Consider the following 19,772-nt stretch of genomic DNA (forward strand, 5'->3'; position numbering starts at 1 on the left):
CTTTACAGACAAGCAAAAGCTGAGAGAGTTCAGCACCACCAAACCAGCTCTACAACAACTGCTAAAGGAACTTCTCTAGGCAAGAAACACAAAAGAAGGAAAAGACCTACAATAACGAACCCAAAACAATTAAGAAAATGGGAATGGGAACACACATATCGAAAATTACCTTAAATGTAAATGGACTAAATGCTCCCACCAAAAGACACAGATTGGCTGAATGGATACAAAAACAAGACGCATATATTTGCTGTCTACAAGAGACCCACTTCAGACCTAGAGACACATACAGACTGAAAATAAGGGGATGGAAAAAGGTATTTCATGCAAATGGAAACCAAAAGAAATCTGTAGTAGCAATTCTCATATCAGACAAAATAGACTTTAAAATAAAGACTATTAGAAGAGACAAAGAAGGACACTACATAATGATCAAGGGATCGATCCAAGAAGAAGATATAACAATTGTAAATATTTATGCACCCAACATTGGAGCACCTCAATACATAAGGCAAATACTGACAGCCATAAAAGGGGAAATAGACAGTAACACATTCATAGTAGGAGACTTTAACACCCCACTTTCACCCATGGACAGATCATCCAAAATGAAAATAAATAAGGAAACACAAGCTTTAAATGATACATTAAACGAGATGGACTTAATTGATATTTATAGGACATTCCATCCAAAAACAACAGAATACACATTTTTCTCAAGTGCTCATGGAACATTCTCCAGGATAGATCATATCTTGGGTCACAAATCAAGCCTTGGTAAATTTAAGAAAATTGAAATTGTATCAAGTATCTTTTCCGACCACAACGCTATGAGACTCGATATCAATTACAGGAAAAGATCTGTAAAAAATACAAACACATGGAGGCTAAACAATACACTACTTAATAACGAAGTGATGACTGAAGAAATCAAAGAGGAAATCAAAAAATACCTAGAAACAAATGACAATGGAGACACGACGACTCAAAATCTATGGGATGCAGCAAAAGCAGTTCTAAGAGGGAAGTTTATAGCAATACAATCCTACCTTAAGAAACAGGAAACATCTCGAATAAACAACCTAACCTTGCACCTAAAGCAATTAGAGAAAGAACAAAAAAACCCCAAAGTTAGCAGAAGGAAAGAAATCATAAAAATCAGATCAGAAATAAATGAAAAAGAAATGAAGGAAATGATAGCAAAGATCAATAAAACTAAAAGCTGGTTCTTTGAAAGGATAAACAAAATTGATAAACCATTAGCCAGACTCATCAAGAAAAAAAGGGAAGACTCAAATCAATAGAATTAGAAATGAAAAAGGAGAAGTAACAACTGACACTGCAGAAATACAAAAGATCATGAGAGATTACTACAAGCAACTCTATGCCAATAAAATGGACAACCTGGAAGAAATGGACAAATTCTTAGAAAGGCACAACCTGCCAAGACTGAATCAGGAAGAAAAAGAAAATATGAACAGACCAATCACAAGCACTGAAATTGAAACTGTGATTAAAAATCTTCCAACAAGCAAAAGCCCAGGACCAGATGGCTTCACAGGCGAATTCTATCAAACATTTAGAGAAGAGCTATCACCTATCCTTCTCAGACTCTTCCAAAATATAGCAGAGGGAGGAACCCTTCCCAACTCATTCTACGAGGCCACCATCACCCTGATACCAAAACCAGACAAGGATGCCACAAAGAAAGAAAACTACAGGCCAATATCACTGATGAACATAGACGCAAAAATCCTCAACAAAATACTAGCAAACAGAATCCAACAGCACATTAAACGGATCATACACCATGGTCAAGTGGGGTTTATTCCAGGAATGCAAGGATTCTTCAATATACGCAAATCAATCAACGTGATACACCATATTAACAAATTGAAGGAGAAAAACCATATGATCATCTCAATAGATGCAGAGAAAGCTTTTGACAAAATTCAACACCCATTTATGATAAAAACCCTGCAGAAAGTAGGCATAGAGGGAACTTTCCTCAACATAATAAAGGCCATATATGACAAACCCACAGCCAACATCGTCCTCGATGGTGAAAAACTGAAAGCATTTCCACTAAGATCAGGAACAAGACAAGGTTGCCCACTCTCACCACTATTATTCAACATAGTTTTGGAAGTTTTAGCCACAGCAATCAGAGAAGAAAAGGAAATAAAAGGAATCCAAATCAGAAAAGAAGAAGTAAAGCTGTCACTGTTTGCAGATGACATGATAGTATACATAGAGAATCCTAAAGATGCTACCAGAAAACTACTAGAGCTAATCAATGAATTTGGTAAAGTAGCAGGATACAAAATTAATGCACAGAAATCTCTGGCATTCCTATACACTAAGGATGAAAAATCTGAATGTGAAATCAAGAAAACACTCCCATTTACCACTGCAACAAAAAGAATAAAATATCTAGGAGTAAACCTACCTAAGGAGACAAAAGACCTGTATGCAGGAAATTATAAGACACTGATGAAAGAAATTAAAGATGATACAAATAGATGGAGAGATATACCATGTTCTTGGATTGGAAGAATCAACATTGTGAAAATGGCTCTACTACCAAAAGCAATCTACAGATTCAATGCAATCCCTATCAAACTACCACTGGCATTTTTCACAGAACTAGAACAAAAGATTTCACAATTTGTATGGAAACACAAAAGACCCCGAATAGCCAAAGCAATCTTGAGAATGAAAAACGGAGCTGGAGGAATCAGGCTTCCTGACTTCAGACTATACTACAAAGCTACAGTAATCAAGACAGTAGGGTACTGGCACAAAAACAGAAATATAGATCAATGGAACAGGATAGAAAGCCCAGAGATAAACTCACGCACATATGGTCACCTTATCTTTGATAAAGGAGGCAGGAATGTACAGTGGAGAAAGGACAGCCTATTCAATAAGTGGTGCTGGGAGAACTGGACAGCTACATGTAAAAGTATGAGATTAGATCACTCTCTAACACCATACACAAAAATAAGCTCAAAATGGATTAAAGACCTAAATGTAAGGCCAGAAACTATCAAACTCTTAGAGGAAAACATAGGCAGGACACTCTATGACATAAATCACAGCAAGGTCCTTTTTGACCCACCTCCTAGAGAAATGGAAATAAAAACAAAAGTAAACAAATGGGACCTAATGAAACTTAAAAGCTTTTGCACAGCAAAGGAAACCATAAAGAAGACCAAAAGACAACCCTCAGAATGGGAGAAAATATTTGCAAATGAAGCAACTGACAAAGGATTAATCTCCAAAATTTATAAGCAGTTCATGCAGCTTAATAACAAAAAAACAAACAACCCAATCCAAAAACGGGCAGAAGACCTAAATAGACATTTCTCCAAAGAAGATATACAGAGTGCCAACAAACACATGAAAGAATGCTCAACATCACTAATCATTAGAGAAATGCAAATCAAAACTACAATGAGATATCATCTCACACAGGTCAGAATGGCCATCATCAAAAAATCTAGAAACAATACATGCTGGAGAGGGTGTGGAGAAAAGGGAACCCTCTTACACTGTTGGTGGGAATGTAAATTGATATAGCCACTGTGGAGAACAGTATGGAGGTTCCTTAAAAAACTACAAATAGAACTACCATATGACCCAGCAATCCCACTACTGGGCATATACCCTGAGAAAACCATAATTCAAAAAGAGTCATGTACCAAAATGTTCATTGCAGCTCTATTTACAATAGCCCAGGGATGGAAACAACCTAAGTGTCCATCATCGGATGAATGGATAAAGAAGATGTGGCACATATATACAATGGAATATTACTCAGCCATAAAAAGAAACAAAATTGAGCTATTTGTAATGAGGTGGATAGACCTAGAGTCTGTCATACAGAGTGAAGTAAGTCAGAAAGAGACAGACAAATACCGTATGCTAACACATATATATGGAATTTAAGAAAAAAAAATGTCATGAAAAACCTAGGGGTGAAACAGGAATAAAGACACAGACTTACTAGAGAATGGACTTGAGGCTATGGCGAGGGGGAAGGGTAAACGGTGACAAAGCGAGAAAGAGGCATGGACATATATACACTACCAAACGTAAGGTAGCTAGCTAGTGAGAAGCAGCCGCATAGCACAGGGAGATCAGCTCGGTGCTTTGTGACCGCCTGGAGGGGTGGGATAGGGAGGGTGAGAGGGAGGGAGACGCAAGCGGGAAGAGATATGGGAACATATGTATATATATAACTGATTCATTTTGTTGTGAAGCTGAAACTAACATACCATTGTCAAGCAATTATACTGCAATAAAGATGTTAAAATGAAAAAATAAATAAATAAAATAAAATATATCTCTTGGGGGAAAAAAAAATAAAGCCTTTGGAGTGTGGGCAATCTCATACCATCTATATTGGAAGAGAGCTGATGAGCAGACCATCCTAAGAAGCAGAAAGTCTAAATATATTTGATGATTGGCTGTGGAATGTGTTATTAGAAAGGCAATTTTACCTTGTAAATTGGTTTTAGCTAATAATGAAATGATTTTGCATTTTCCACGTGTATGCTGACTCCAAATGGGTAAAGGATCAGAGAGATATTTGCTGGGTAGCAAAAACAAGCCCATATGGGGGTTTGTTCAAAACCCCACCAGGACTTGGCTCCCATAACATAATTTGTCACAGTATATTATAGTTTCCTGTAGACTTGTCTTTATCCTCCACTAGATCAGGAATTTCAGGAAGTCATGGATTTACATCTGGGATACCGTAGTATCCCCAGGGCCTTACAATAATTGGCATTTGGTGGGCATTCCGAAAATTTGTTAAAAGGAAGCAAACAAGTGAGAAAAGTAGCTATAGACAATAAAAAAATATATATATATATATTGCTTACTGTTCAATTCACCTTGAAATTATTGTTATTAAGCAGTTAGAGATAGGTATGTCGTACAGTACCTGCAAGGAAAGACTGTAGTTCCTTTACCATGGTAAGAAAAAATTTGCCAGAGTTATTCTACCTGTGTGTCATTGGCTAAACATACCTACCACATACCACATATACATCATAGAAAATTTTTATATAAAAAGATACTTTCAAATCAGGTTCTTGGATCCTTTTACACTACTTTCTTAACTATGACACTCACTATAACCATAGGAACAAGACACTGTGCTATGGACTGTACTCACTGTAACGTAACAATGCTACTATTTCTAGCACCATGGATATATATGCTTTGGAAGTGGATTAGTGGGAAAATGGCAAAAAAAAAAAAAAAGATCAAAAGAGAAGAGCTTTCTTGGAATACCAAAATGTTTGCTAAAGCTGAAAGAACAGAACATAAATACCCTAAGTATTAACAAAGAAATGAAAGATAGATATGATTTGCACATATGACATATATTTACCTTAGATCTCCCTTCTAATAGGGAAAGGCTACTAGAAGACATTCTGTCAATACAGTACTCTATTATCTACCAGGACTAGTAATCTTCAGTTTACAAACTTGGCAATCTTCCAAAAATTGACCAGTATATAATGCAGAACAAACTTGATTCTTGGCCTCTGACTCTCAGGTTAGGGCTTTCCACAATATCCCACAGCAATAGATGACAAACTGCTCCTCTAGTACCTCTGGCAGAAAGATGCAAACATAATGTACATACTGTGCCTCTTCCTATTTTAAACAGTGACATGTGAAGTAAGAGAAAGTATGTTGCAGTGGAGACTTGGCCACTTGTCAAGGTTTTGCCCTAAGAAGCTGTGATACCTTGAATAAGTTACTTATATTCTTTAGCCTCAATTTCCTTATCTTTCAACAGAAACTAGCTTCCATTTCTACCAATAATTGTAGGGTTATGGTTAAACAGTATTTAAGGACATCCACAAAGAAAAGCAGAAATAACCACCAAGCTTAGTAAAATGTGTACCTCCTCCATAACCTTGACACATCCCACCTCTGCTCTTTGCCAAGGAAAGCCCAAAGCTTTCTCAGATTATGACAATGAAATTCATTGCCACTGTGTCACTCTGCAATACATTCTGATTGACATTATGACAAAACAATATTAGCATAAACTGAGGACTTCTGTTTAGCTAATGACTTAAATTGAATGCTTCAACTAAGCAAATCAAGATACAAATGCTTTACAGTACAGAAAATGATGTCTGGGAACATGCATGGAATTCTTGAAATTGGAAACTGCCAGAAAGATTTAATTAAGTACAATAATGAATTCTAACACATAAAGTACCACAATAAAAAAACAGTTTATATGAATTTAAGCAATTCAAATGTTAAATAAAATATTAATTTGCAAAGTTTAAAACCAGTTCTCGTATTACAACTGATGGTACAATTTATGGTACATTGCTTCACAAATATGTTACATTTATTTATAAATCTGAACAAAAATCTTCAAGTTAAATATGTATGAATTTGTTACTATTTACATTAGTATTCCCTAAGTAGATTCTTATCTGTGGTAGTCCTTTGGTGATTTAGTAAAACTGTGAAAACATCCGTTTTATTATTGTTTTCAATTATAAAAGAGCAATTTCATTTATATAATCAAATGGATAAAAAAGAAATGCTCCTTAAGGAGGAAATATTTTCTATCCTTAATGATTCTATTGTCTAAACAGTAGAAAAAAGGCAGATGATAATCAGGATTTTATCAGTTTTAGCTTAGACATCTAGTTATACCCAGAAACAATCCTCCCTTTTTAATGCCAATTAAAAAAAAAAAAAAAAAAGCCCTGAAAAGAATGTTTTCTTTAAAGAATGCCTCACACACTCCCTAAATAGAATTTTTAAAAATCAGTAAGGGGTTCTGTTTCTAATAATGGAGGCCTAGGTAATTCAGATAAACCATCTTATAGAAGAAAACTTAAAATGTTGAATAAAATATGTAAAATATCTTCAGTAAAGTTAAGAGGAATTGCTCAGCCAAGATCTAGGAGAAGGTAAAAACCAAGTGAGGCATTCAAAGCTAGCTGACTTTGCCCTAAGGACATTTGCTGACCCCAGAGAAAGAGCTGATACACAGTTTGGAGCCTAGGGGAAAAAGGAGTATAAAAGTCATAGCCCAAGGCCTAATGCCCAATACGCTGACACCCTGCAGGGCTTCAGTCTCAAAGCAAGCATGAATCAGAAGCAAAACAACATGTATCTGTGGCCCTGTACTTTTACTTTGACTATCCAGGAACCCTTGAACCACACAACAAAAATTTTCGCTAGAGGGAGATATTCTGTGTCTTTGCCACAAACTATTTCTACAAATAATTTTTCAAATGCAATTTACGGCACACAGTCAAACATAACTAGCTTGCAAGAGAATATAAAAGACATGAAAGAAGGAAACAGCAGAAACAACAAATACAAACTGACTCACAAAAACGTCAAATATGGAATAATCAGATGTAGACTGTAAAATAACTATTATTGCCATGTTCAAAGACAAAAGAAAACCTTGAAAACTTCGTAGGGAACCAGAAACCATAAAAATATATCATAGTAATTTGGAAGGAAAAAGTCTAAAACTGGGAAAAATACAAAAAATAAAAAATGCAATAGCCAGGTTTATCATATTAGATACAGCTGAAAAGAGACTAGTGAACTAGAAATTGGATGAAAACACTATCTAGAATGCTCCGAGTACAGAAAAAAATGGAAAATATAGATAAGAGGGTAAAACACACAGAGGATACAAAGAGGAGGTGTGACATAAGTTCATTTGGAACTTAAAAAGTAGAGGAGCGAAAAAGGATCAGAGGAAATAAATTAGAAGAGAAACTATGTAAGAATTTTCCTTAAGCTAGAAGGGACTTCATGGCTATTTAACACCAGAGGTCTCCACTCCATCTACTATGTTTTCTATCCCCAAAGAAAATATTACCTAGCTAGCAATTATGATGATACATCAGTCATGAATAACAAGAAGGCATCACTGTATATAAAGCCGACACTGTTAAAAAAAAAAAAAGAATAAATTCCCAAGGTAGAGTCAGAGGAGTTGAATAAAACATTTAAGCTTGACCTAATAGGTGATAGAGAAAAATGTAGAATAACAGAGAAAACACATTTTGGCCTCTAATCTTATATGAGGTCAAAAAGAAAAGTTGAGTTAATTTCAGAAAGCGGAAATCATATAGGGCTCATTTTTTAACTATAATTTACTATTAGATATTAATAACAAAAGCACAGACAAACAAAATCTGACAACTAAAAGCCATCCATTTAGAAGTTTTAAAACACTCTTTTAAAATATTTCTTGGATCAAAGGGGAATTTGTAATTGACAATAAAAAACACTTTGAAAAAAACAATAAGAGCACCTGAGATTAAAGTATCAAAACTTGCAGAATGAATCTCAAGTTCCACTCAAAAGGCAATTTATATTAAGTGTACATATTAGAAATAAAGACTAAATAGAAAAAAGATTCAAATATTCAAGATAGAAGAGAAAAAGAAAGGAATTTTTAAAAATGAGCAGAAATTAATGATATAAAAATGTAAATAATAAAGTCCCCAAAAGCTCATTTTGAAAGGAAAGGTGACTAACACTTATTATGCACCTAAAATGTGGGGCAGTATGTTGCTATGCACTTTACATATTTTCTGCATTTAATTTTCCCAGTTTCCCTTCATATAGATAATATACTAAAATCACTGCATGCTGATTTTCTAACAACAAGCAAAACCTACTTATGAAGAAATGGTTCAGGAAATAACTCTTAACATCCAGAAAGGTGTTTTAAAAAACAAGTAGAACTTTTTACTAGTAGTACCAAAAAGTTGTATGGATTCACTCAATTTTTATAATCACAAGTTCCTTAAAAATTGAAATGTACAAAAATAAAAAAATCTAGAGTGATAAGTAACTATAGATTTCTTAACAGTAATGGTCAAGTAACTGTCCAAATGTGGATGTAGCACTACAGCCAAGTGTGAGACGACAAAACCAGCCTCCAAGAATCTTTACCTTAAAATTAGATAAACAAAGTAGAAAACGATGTATTTGGGTGGATGTTAATTTGTCTCAAGTAATTCAAAGAATAAAGGGAAGAAAAAAGACACATACTTCAAAGAAGTACTTTTTTCCACAGGCCAATATTCATTTGTAAATTAATCCTACTTACATCACTAGACTTGCATTTTTCCTTGTGAGAATATATAGTCCACTCCAAAAGCATATTTATTGGTTTGGTTAAAAGCCCAGATGTCTCGCTTCCTGACCAAAAGATTTCAAGAAGAACTGCCTTTCCTGTTATTTTCAGACTCTGAGAATCTGACCAGTCATACAACCTAATAAAAATATGAATGAAAAGTATATCTTTATGCCAATTTGACCACTACAGTTATTAGGCATAATATCTGCTAATTTGATCATTATGGTTATTAGGCATAATATTTTGTCATAAAACAAAAAATTCTAGCAATTTCTGAATATAGAAGTCTATTAATATATAAGGATTATAATATCTAGTTATAATAAACAAAATTTTTTAAATGGCTTCATTTCAACATAATCATCAACAAGTACACACTAATGCAACTGCAGGGTTTAGAACATAGGCAGAACTTACAGATATTATAGATTCAGTATTAAACCTAGTATAGCTCTTTACTTAAGCATTCAATTACTAAAGAATTCAAAAATATACAAATTCTGAAAAATAAAAACAGTCTTACCTATCCAAATGTGTAAGTTAGTGAAAAATAAAAATGTGAAGTAAGGAAACATGAAAAAAGCATACAAACCTTTACGGCTACTGAAGGACTGAATCTAGACATATGTTTTTAAAATAAATCTATATACTTGAAACTAGAAAACAAGGTGTTTTTTTTAGAAATATGTAGATAAATAATTAGAAAAATGGTACATAAGACAATATATAGAAAAAATGTTTTTTGGTGATTAAAACTTACTTTTGACTCAGATGTCGGACTTCACTTTTAACTAAATTAAAGAAAAATTTGAGCAGTGTCAGGTGGAGCAACTTAGAGCCAATAATATTTTCTGAAATTTGATGACAAAAACTTTCACTGAAAAGGCAAGACCTGGAAAACATGAACCCAACAATCATATAACATGTAACAACTCATTGAGTAATTTGTGAGCAAAGTATTTCTTTCTTCAGAAAATCATTGGAATTTTAATAAAGCTTGCTCTAACAAAATATAAAGCAAATTCAACAAAATTTTATTAATAATATATTTTCTTCCTTTAAAAATTAAACCCTGTCAAATACCCCATGACAGTTAATTTTCTAATAATAGAGATCTAATTTCTCTATTTTTCAATGATTGTTAATGGTTAACAACCATCTGGTACTCTCCCCTTGTATTCCTTATTTCACTGAAAAAGAAAAAAAAACTATGAATTTCATTAAACCCTTTTGATTCAGATGACCAGTTACACTTTCAATTTATAATACTCTCTATAATCCTCCTCTTACTCAAAATTATTTCATTTTTCATTATTTAGTAAAATGAAGGTCATTTAGAGCTATTTTTTTTGAAGTTTTAAAAATTCAGGATTTATTTTCTTTCCATCTTCTGCAGCAGTCCTATCCAACAGAACTTTCCATGATGATGGATATGTTCTACTGAACACCTGAAATGTGGCTTGTGCAAAACTGAGGTGTTGAATTTTTAATTATTTAATCTTAATTAAATTTAAATATAGTCACATGTGGCTAGTGGCTATGGGGTTGGACAGCACAGTTCTATAGTATTTGTTTGTTTGTTTGTTTTTTTGCGGTATGCAGGTCTCTCACTGCCGTGGTCTCTCCCGTTGCGGAGCACAGGCTCCGGACACGCAGGCTCAGCGGCCACGGCTCGCGGGCCTAGCCGCTACACGGCAGGTGGGATCTTCCCGGACCGGGGCACGAACCCGTGTCCCCTGCATCGGCAGGCGGACTCTCAACCACTGCGCCACCAGGGAAGCCCTATAGTATTTTTTAAAAGAGAACATAAAATTACTCAGAACTCCAGGACTAAGAGAGATAGTCCAGGCAACAACATTTATTACAATTTTCTTCCAACTTCATTATCAATTATACCAACAATGTACTTATAACTCTGTACCTCTGTCTCCATCTTCCCCATCTATTTTGAATACCACACTCACAGATTAGGAGGGCCCTTAACAGCTATTAAATGTAACAATCCATTTAATTCTCAAATCTGTTCTAAAAGATCCTCCTTGACCATATAGTTATTCAGTCTATCTGAAAACTGCCAGAGATGGATACCATAGTATCTTTTCTCTTTTTCTAAAAACACACATTATGAAATATTTCAAAAATACACTCAGGGACTTCCTTGGTGGTGCAGTGGTTAAGAATCCGCCTGCCCACGCAGGTCCGGGAAGATTCCACATGCCGCAGAGCAACTAAGCCCGTGTGCCACAACTACTGAGCCAGCGCTCTAGAGCCCACGAGCCAGAACTGCTGAGCTCATGTGCCACAACTCCTGAAACCCGTGTGCCTAGAGCCTGTGCTCTGCAACAAGAGAAGCCCCCACTCGCTGCAACAAGAGAAAAAGCATGTGTGCAGCAACGAAGACCCACTGCAGCCAAAAATAAATAAATAAATTTATAAAAACAAAAATATGGGGCTTCCCTGGTGGCGCAGTGGTTGAGGGTCCGCCTGCCGATGCAGGGGACACGGGTTCGTGCCCCGGTCTGGGAGGATCCCACATGCCGTGGAGCGGTTGGGCCCGTGAGCCATGGCTGCTGGGCCTGCGCATCCGGAGCCTGTGCTCCGCAACGGGAGAGGCCACAACAGTGAGGGGCCCGTGTACCGCAAAAACAAACAAAAACAAACAAACAAACAAAAAACAAAAATACCCTCAGAAGTAGACGAGTATCACCCAGCTCATCTGTATTCCTACCACTTTCCTGGGAACCTTCCCCGAGACTCCCAACAGACCCAATTATTTTGTAATTAAACCTGGGTATCTGTTTATTAAAAAGTCTACTTTTAAGCTGCCTGAATTCCATTTCCTGTAGCATCAATTAATTCATTCAAGCATTTATAAGGCACTTATTATGTTCCAGACATTATAAGCACTGAGGAGGTAGATGTTTAACACTGAGCATCTACTCTTCTGAAAGTCAGAGGCTGCATACACTGTTGGTGGGAATGTAAACTGGTGTAGCCACTATGGAAAACAGTATGGAGATCCCTCAAAAAATTAAGAGCAGGACTACCATAAGATCCAGCTATCCCACTTCTGGGCATTTATCCAAGAATATGAAAACACTAATCTGAAAAGATATATGTACTCTTCTGTTTATTGCAGCATTATTTACACTAGCCAAAATATGGAAACAATCTTAAGTGCCCATCAACAGATGAATAAATCACAATGTGATACATACACACACACACACACACACACACACAAAAGAATACTATTCAGACATAAGAAAGAAAAAAATCTTGCCATTTGTGACAACATGGATAGATCTTGAGAGTATTATGTTAAGTGAAACAAGTCAGACTGAGAAAGACACATACCCTACGATTTCACTCATGTGGTATATAAAAAACAAACAAATGGACAAAATAATTGAGCAAACCAGACCAAACCAAAACAAACACAGATATGAATAGAGTAGTGGTTACCAGAGGGGAAGGGGTAGGGGGGTGGGTGGAGAGAAGGGGATCAACTGTATGGTGACAAATGGAAACTCAATTTTTGCTGATGAGCACACTGTAGGTATACAGAAATAGAAATATAATGTTGTACACATGCAACAAATATATTACAAACCAATGTTACCACAATAAACTAAAAAAAAAGTCAGAGGCTGATTTAAGTGAAAAACTTTACTCAAAGGAAAGGGCAAGAGATAGGAAGTGACATTTGACTTGCATTTTAAAGGATAATTAGGTGAGGCCAGGTATTTATAGGGTGGCAAGAATGGAGGTTTATATAGACAGATAAAACATAAGTGCAAAGGGATAAGAAATGAAAATAGTTCAGTCATTGGGCATGCCTGGGAAAATGATGAAGAATGGAGACATACATAGGGCTAAATCATGAAGGGTCTTACATGTTTTGCTAAGGAATTTAAAATGTTTCCTACAGGTGATATGTGTGTTGAAGGACTTTTATCTGGGAAATGAAAAGACCACTTTGGAAAGAGCATACTGGTGTACTTTGGAAGATAAAGGGAAAAAGTAGGATCAAGATCAATAAAGTGGATATTGCAACAGTTTACATAAGAAGCAATGAAGGCTTTTTAAATAAACGTGATGACAGCGAAGGAAGAAACAGATTTGTAAATTAGGAAGAATGGCAAATATGTAAACCATATATGCTCACATCCTACACCTATGCTGGAACAGTACTGTGTTAGAATTGTGCTTACATCTTCAAAAGTGTGGGAACTGTTATTTTATCTTTTTACCCCTGAAACATAGCACAATGCCTGGCTCCCAGTAACTACTCAATAACATTTTTTGAAAGAATAAGTAAATGCATGTAGCTAGCTGATTAGCCTCCTTCAAATACAACACAACCAATAAAGGTAAATCCCTATGATCTCAAAGAGGTAACCAAAGATCTAGCTTTTGCCTGGCTAGTCAAGTATCCTTTCTCTTACTACTATGGACCGCCCTAAAACTGAACATTTGGATAAAAATAAAGTACTTCCCAGACAAAGGAAGGCTATCAGATACAGAGAGCTATCAGAGAAGACATAGAAAAATGACTACTTCTGTTTGAGAGAAAGCAGCAGAAATAGGAGGGATTTCTGAAGAGATTAACATATGGAAGACAAAGGAAGGATCTAGGCAGATGACAGCATGTGCAGAGGCATGAAAGAGATGACATATTTAGGAAACATTAAGTTCAGTTTCAAAATTCAAATTTCTAGCTGAAAAAATATAACAGAAACACTAAAACAGATATTGTATACAGTTACAAATGTTTATACTGTTGATAACCAAAATTTTATGATATTCATATCCAATAAATTCATTTTCTTAATTTTTAAAATATGCAAACTTATTTTGTTAAAAAATAAAATAAATAATGATTTGGCATTCCTGTGAGCCACTTCACGTATTTATTAAACATTTTTTAAAAATAAAATGATTGACAAACATGACCAACTTAGACTTGGCCTTTGCAATAAATACAACACAGACATTACACACACAAAAAAATTTTTTCTAAAAAGAAATGTACTTCTTTTATCAGTATCTAAAAAATACATAGCAGAACACTAACTATATGAAATTTAACATCCTCATTTGTGAAATTCCTTACCTGATAAGCACTTCTATTAGAGACCATGCCCCTTTCATACAAGTTGGACACTGAAACAATTCTAAGTAATATCTTGACATGGCTGGGGACTTCCAAGGAGGGTGAAGGTGAAGAAGAGCTGACAATATATGAAAGTATCGACCAGAAAACGTATCTATGTTATCCTATTATTTAAAAATAAACAAACAAATAAAACACAATAGCTAAAAGTACAGTTTTACCAGCTAATTTAGTTTAAAACTATAATAACCCAGACCTAACTTTCTTGGCAAAAATATGTGTTTGGACAAAGGAGAACAGATGGAAGCATGATGTTTAGCTAATTAAATACTGCAACTGAGAGAGGCACACTCTAAATATGTACCTACATATTAGATAATCCTAGCTATTGGGACTAATCTATATCATATGTCCATTTTACTTCTCATGATTATAGTGTGATTAAAAGAGTTCCCAAATGTGACCTGAAATGAAATGAAGAAACTTTACATGTAACATTCTGACTTATCACCAACATTAGTCTGACATAGCTTAAACCTGTTGTTTCTTCAAATTGTCACCTAGATGAAGAATATGACTAGAAATCTACCTTTGAAAAGCTGTTCCTATTGATTTTCACAATAGGAACAAGGAGTAAGTTCAGTGTCCACATATACTATGAATAAAAATCATTACCAGTGTACTAAATGAGTAATTTACTAAATGACATTCTAGATCCTTATAATTTGATTTTTACATTAGATACTTTACTGCCACAGAAAAAAATTCTGAGAAAATATTAAGTTAAAACACTCAGAGTAATACCTAGCATACAGTTTAAAAACAGAAAAGAAATGGTAATAAATAGGTACTGCATTTATTATTAAAATGAGGAAAATAAATTATGAAGAGAGAAAATAAACTATAAACTTACAAAAACCGAGAAAGTGTTCATAGTTTAACATTCTTTGAAAGACTATAAAACCCGTAAGACTGCTCTTACCTGTAGAATGTTCTCTAGAAGAGCGTGAAGAAGGCAAACAGGAGGGACATAATGTGACTGCAAAGAGGAAAGTTCCTCAATTGCTTCTTTAAAAAACTGTCCTTCTATGAGGCTTTCAATTAAATTTAATACACCTCTGGGAAATTCAGCATTTTTAACCTAAGAAAGGAAAGATTCTATGACTCAAAGAAAAGAAGGGGAAAATTCTGAGATGAAATTTTGTACTAGCAAGGAGCCTGAATTTCCTCATCTGTAAAATGAACAATCCCTGCCCTCACTACTTCACTATGTTGTTATGTGGTTCCAAAAAAATGATTTGTATGAATGTGTCTTACAACAATAAAATTGCACTGCAAAACATATACATTATTGTTTTATTTATTATTCTCTGTCACCTTGAATAGTAAGAGGAAACACTACCTCTAAAGGAAAACTTTAAAAGGCATTTGCAAAGTCTGGCTGATAATGAGACTTCAGTTGGAGGTACAACCACACATAGTTTTAATTTAGATGCAAAATTATTTTTTGGTGTTCTTTTAAACATATAAGCAAACTATGCCTATTAAGATATGCTACATATAATAAGATGTCATCAAGCAGAATCAATATTTGCAAAAAGTGACAACTGCTACAGTATCATAAAATTACTCTGAACATGCACATTAATATAACTCTTAAGAGTTCCACAAAATACAGCCCCCTTGGTCAAAATATTTTTAACAATAAAAGTGACTCATTTGACCTAGTTGAGAATCAAGAATACTCTGACTAAATACTCAGGGACTAAAACAATCAATTTTAAAGGAATGAATAATGATATAAAGAAAATAATATACTCATAAGTATTACACTGAAAATTTAATCTAGAAGTAGTAATTATGAAACCTATGAAATGTATGAATAGGGATACATAACTCACCTGTGATGAGCACAATGTAAGTTTTTAATTCCTCATCAATTTTTATTACTGTATAGAATTTTTTTTGGAGCTTTGATAGAATACTATTTTTCTTTTTCACTTCTGATTAGAGAAACTACATTTCAAATTTGATAAGAAGCTTTGTCTTGCTGACAACACATACCTTTATATCAAAACAACTAATAATAAAACATAAAGCTTCTTTTTGCCCCCCATCAGCACCCTACTCCAAATTTCTTACCTCAACATTGTATGCCGGTTGTTTATCTATTCTAATGCAGCTGTATCTTATAGCCTACAAAACAGAAACCATTAATTAAAATTAAACATTTTTAGGTCAAAAAATACAGTTCAGCTTACAAAGCATAAAACCTTGGCCAAATTTACAAATCAGATTCAGGAAGACATTAATAGATATAATTGATCTGATTCTCCTGTTTAACTAGGGACCTCCATCATTTTAGGGTAATGGCACTCTCATGACTATGAACAGTCTCTATTTTCCCCTTCTAAATTAAAATAATGTAAAAGGTAAAGTCATATTTATTTGAAGACCTGAATAGGTCCATTGTCCTCAGTATTTTAATAATTAGAAATATAAATGGAGAGAGCATTTATAAAATGCTCCTCTGGACTTTTGTATAAAACTCCATAGGAGAAAAAATTTAGTCATGTTTTGTATATAATCACATGTAAAATCTTCCTCTATTGTAAAATACCTGTAAGTTTGTATTTGTTTAAAAGATTATACTGGAGAAATATTTGCAAACATAACAAGAGATAATATCCTGATTATATAAAGAGTTCTAGAAGCAGTGGTATAAAATAATCTACTGAAAAAATAGAGAAAAGAGTACCAACAAGCAGTTGGCAGAGGAAGAAATACACAAATGGCAAGTGAAGGCATAAAATATGCTCAAACTTGCTACTAACAGAAGAAATACAAATTAAAACAATGATAGAGGCTTGGCTTCCACTTAGGATATAGAAAGCTGAAAAGAGAGGCCTTCCCACATTACGAACAATAAAAATGGAAAATCTACGAAATGATAACTTCACCTGAACCCTTAGGACAGCAGAGGTCTTAGTGCAACAAACTAAACAGAGATATGAAGAAAGAGAGGAGCCTCCAAGGACATGGGACATGAGCACCGATTTATCTGAGAGAGTTTAGCAGGAATAGGAGGACTCCACTATAGTGGGTAAGATTTCAGCTTAAATTTTTCACCACTTACTAAAGGCCAAGTGTGGGCCAGCATGAGAAAACGGAACCCCTGGGAATCAACAAAATGCGGGGAGTTTGCACTCAATGGCGTGGTTTTCTCCACGGACCTCACTGGGTGCTCACGCAAACGAAAAGAGACAGGGTGGGAGACCAAAGAAAGTCTCCCTAGTGGTGGAGGCTGAGGCTTGAACAGCGGCTGCTGTGGGAAGGGTAGCAAATGTGGTTACCCTCTGGGCACACATGCAAACCCATAACCTGCTGGATAAGGAAATAGGAAAAAAATCCTTTACCCCCAGAGAGAGGCAGGAAGAGATGGTGATCCCAGATCATCCCCTATTACTTGAGGCAGGGCAAGAACACTGAAAAAGTCCTTCCCCAAAACCCAGGGAGCCTCAAAGCCTTTCTCAGACTGAGGCTGAACGAGGACAACAGAAATGGGGATCCTCTAGCCCTCATTCTCCAATAGCAGGTTAACAAGCAACAAGTTACAGCAGTTTATAAAACACATAACTTATCCGTGATATCACTGAGGTATAAATGGCAGAGAATTCAGCAATTTACTAAATGTCCACAGACAATAATTACTATTAACAAAAATTAATGAATAAAATTATTTTAAGACATATTAAACATAATAAAATGACTCATTATTATTATTATACTTGGTTACACTACAGAATGAGAGAAAACTATACAAAATTTTTAGTACGTCAAGTTCTACCTGAGCTCTGTATATGTGTTTCCTTAAGGCATTTTTTATGTCAGCAATATCCACATCTGTCCTGATATCCTTGGTTTTTGATTCTTTGGCATGATCAGCAAAAACAGAATTCTTCATTTCTTTCTGTATACACAAAAAAGTACTTTACACAATGTACTAAAGAGTGTCAACACAAATGCTAAGTATCACAATAGACAACACAAGAACACATTCATGCAGTGTTTACTACAGCAAAGATCCTTACAATTATATTACATAAAGATTACAGATTGAAATTAAAAAAATTAAAAACCAAATGCTTTAATTGCAAAGTTTTACCTGATATTTACATGTGCACTTTCTTAAGTACTTTTTATTTTAACCTGTTCCAAACCTTTCCTGGAACCTCTCTCTCTCCCTTGTTTTGTTTTTTATTTTTTGGTTGCCATGTTCCCACAAAACATGATTATTTACCTTTATCATTCTCCTGAAGATCCTTCTGAATACATATAAACACTCTGTCTAGACTGTAAAATAGTTATACTCTAGAAAAATTAACACAAGAAGAATCCTGTTTAAAAGACAAGCTATTGGGCTCCCCTGGTGGCGCAATGGTTGAGAGTCCGCCTGCTGTTGCAGGGGACACGGGTTCGTGCCCTGGTCCGGGAGGATCCCACATGCCGCGGAGCGGCTGGGCCCGTGAGCCATGGCCGAGCCTGCGCATCCGGAGCCTGTGTTCCGCAACGGGAGAGGCCACGGCGGTAAGAGGCCCGCGTACCGCGGAAAAAAAAGAAAAAAAAAAAAAACCAACCCCTAAAATTTAGATTATTTAGATTAGAATGTATTAGCCAAACTACATACACGTGTATTTTTCATTTTAAGAATTTTAGCCTCTTTTGTCAGAACCTTTCTTTTTTGTTTTAGTCAGGCAAAATAAAATATATTTGAATATCCTGATTATTAACTCAAATTCTTTCTGTACACATGTAAAAATATTTTCATTGTGAACCAAAGCTAATTATAACATTAATTATGAATATTACACCAGATCAAATCAAGAAGATTCTTTTCATAAGATGTACAAGTTATATTTAACACAGCACGCAATCACAAAAATCAGATTATATGTGTAGGTGATATTAGGGAAGAGCCAAAAGAAATTAAAACTGTTCTTTGTTTTTTTTCAGCTTAGCTTACAAAGTTTTACCTGATCTCTATAAATGTGCTTTCTTAAGGTAATTTCGTCATGTTCATTGTCCTTCCTGGAATCTCTTTCTTTCTCTCTTTTGTGTTTTTTCCTCAAAGTATAATTCCTTTGAATATCTTCATCCTTTTTCTTAATTCCCTTCTAAACATATTTAGACCACAATTAAACAAATGTAAACATGAATGATGTATGTTACAAAATCCATATAAATTCAAGACGAGTCTGAATTATGACACATTAAAAAAAAAAGTTATATACAATACAAAATCTCATTCACTGTTGGAGTGGGTATACATTAGTAAAATATTTTGGAAAACAGGTGCTCATTATCTAGTAGACTTGAACATGCACAGTCCTTATAACCCAGAATTCTCTTAGGGATATATGCTAAGCTAGAGGAACTCTTGAACATGTGCACCAAAAGTAATGTAAGAAAAGGTTCATACTATTCATGGCA

At 34.8% G+C, this 19,772-nt stretch overlaps 1 protein-coding gene across 2 annotated transcripts in view; it reads right to left on the reverse strand.

Annotated features, from left to right (window-relative positions):
• The window catches only part of SLF1 (SMC5-SMC6 complex localization factor 1), a 65,959-nt gene that overhangs the window by 19,479 nt on the left and 26,708 nt on the right, over positions 1-19,772 (reverse strand). For both annotated transcript variants that reach the window (XM_004263528.4, XM_033401141.2), the window contains exons 8-14: positions 19,316-19,456; positions 18,130-18,252; positions 16,425-16,478; positions 15,265-15,423; positions 14,283-14,446; positions 9,927-10,058; positions 9,137-9,302 (exon numbers count right to left, since the gene is read on the reverse strand). In XM_004263528.4, coding sequence (XP_004263576.1) covers positions 9,137-9,302; positions 9,927-10,058; positions 14,283-14,446; positions 15,265-15,423; positions 16,425-16,478; positions 18,130-18,252; positions 19,316-19,456 — 939 coding nt within the window. The remainder of the gene's footprint in view (positions 1-9,136; positions 9,303-9,926; positions 10,059-14,282; positions 14,447-15,264; positions 15,424-16,424; positions 16,479-18,129; positions 18,253-19,315; positions 19,457-19,772) is intronic.

This window comes from Orcinus orca, chromosome 3 (genome assembly GCF_937001465.1).
Source record: "Orcinus orca chromosome 3, mOrcOrc1.1, whole genome shotgun sequence".
In the NCBI taxonomy this organism is placed as follows: Eukaryota; Metazoa; Chordata; class Mammalia; order Artiodactyla; family Delphinidae; genus Orcinus; species Orcinus orca.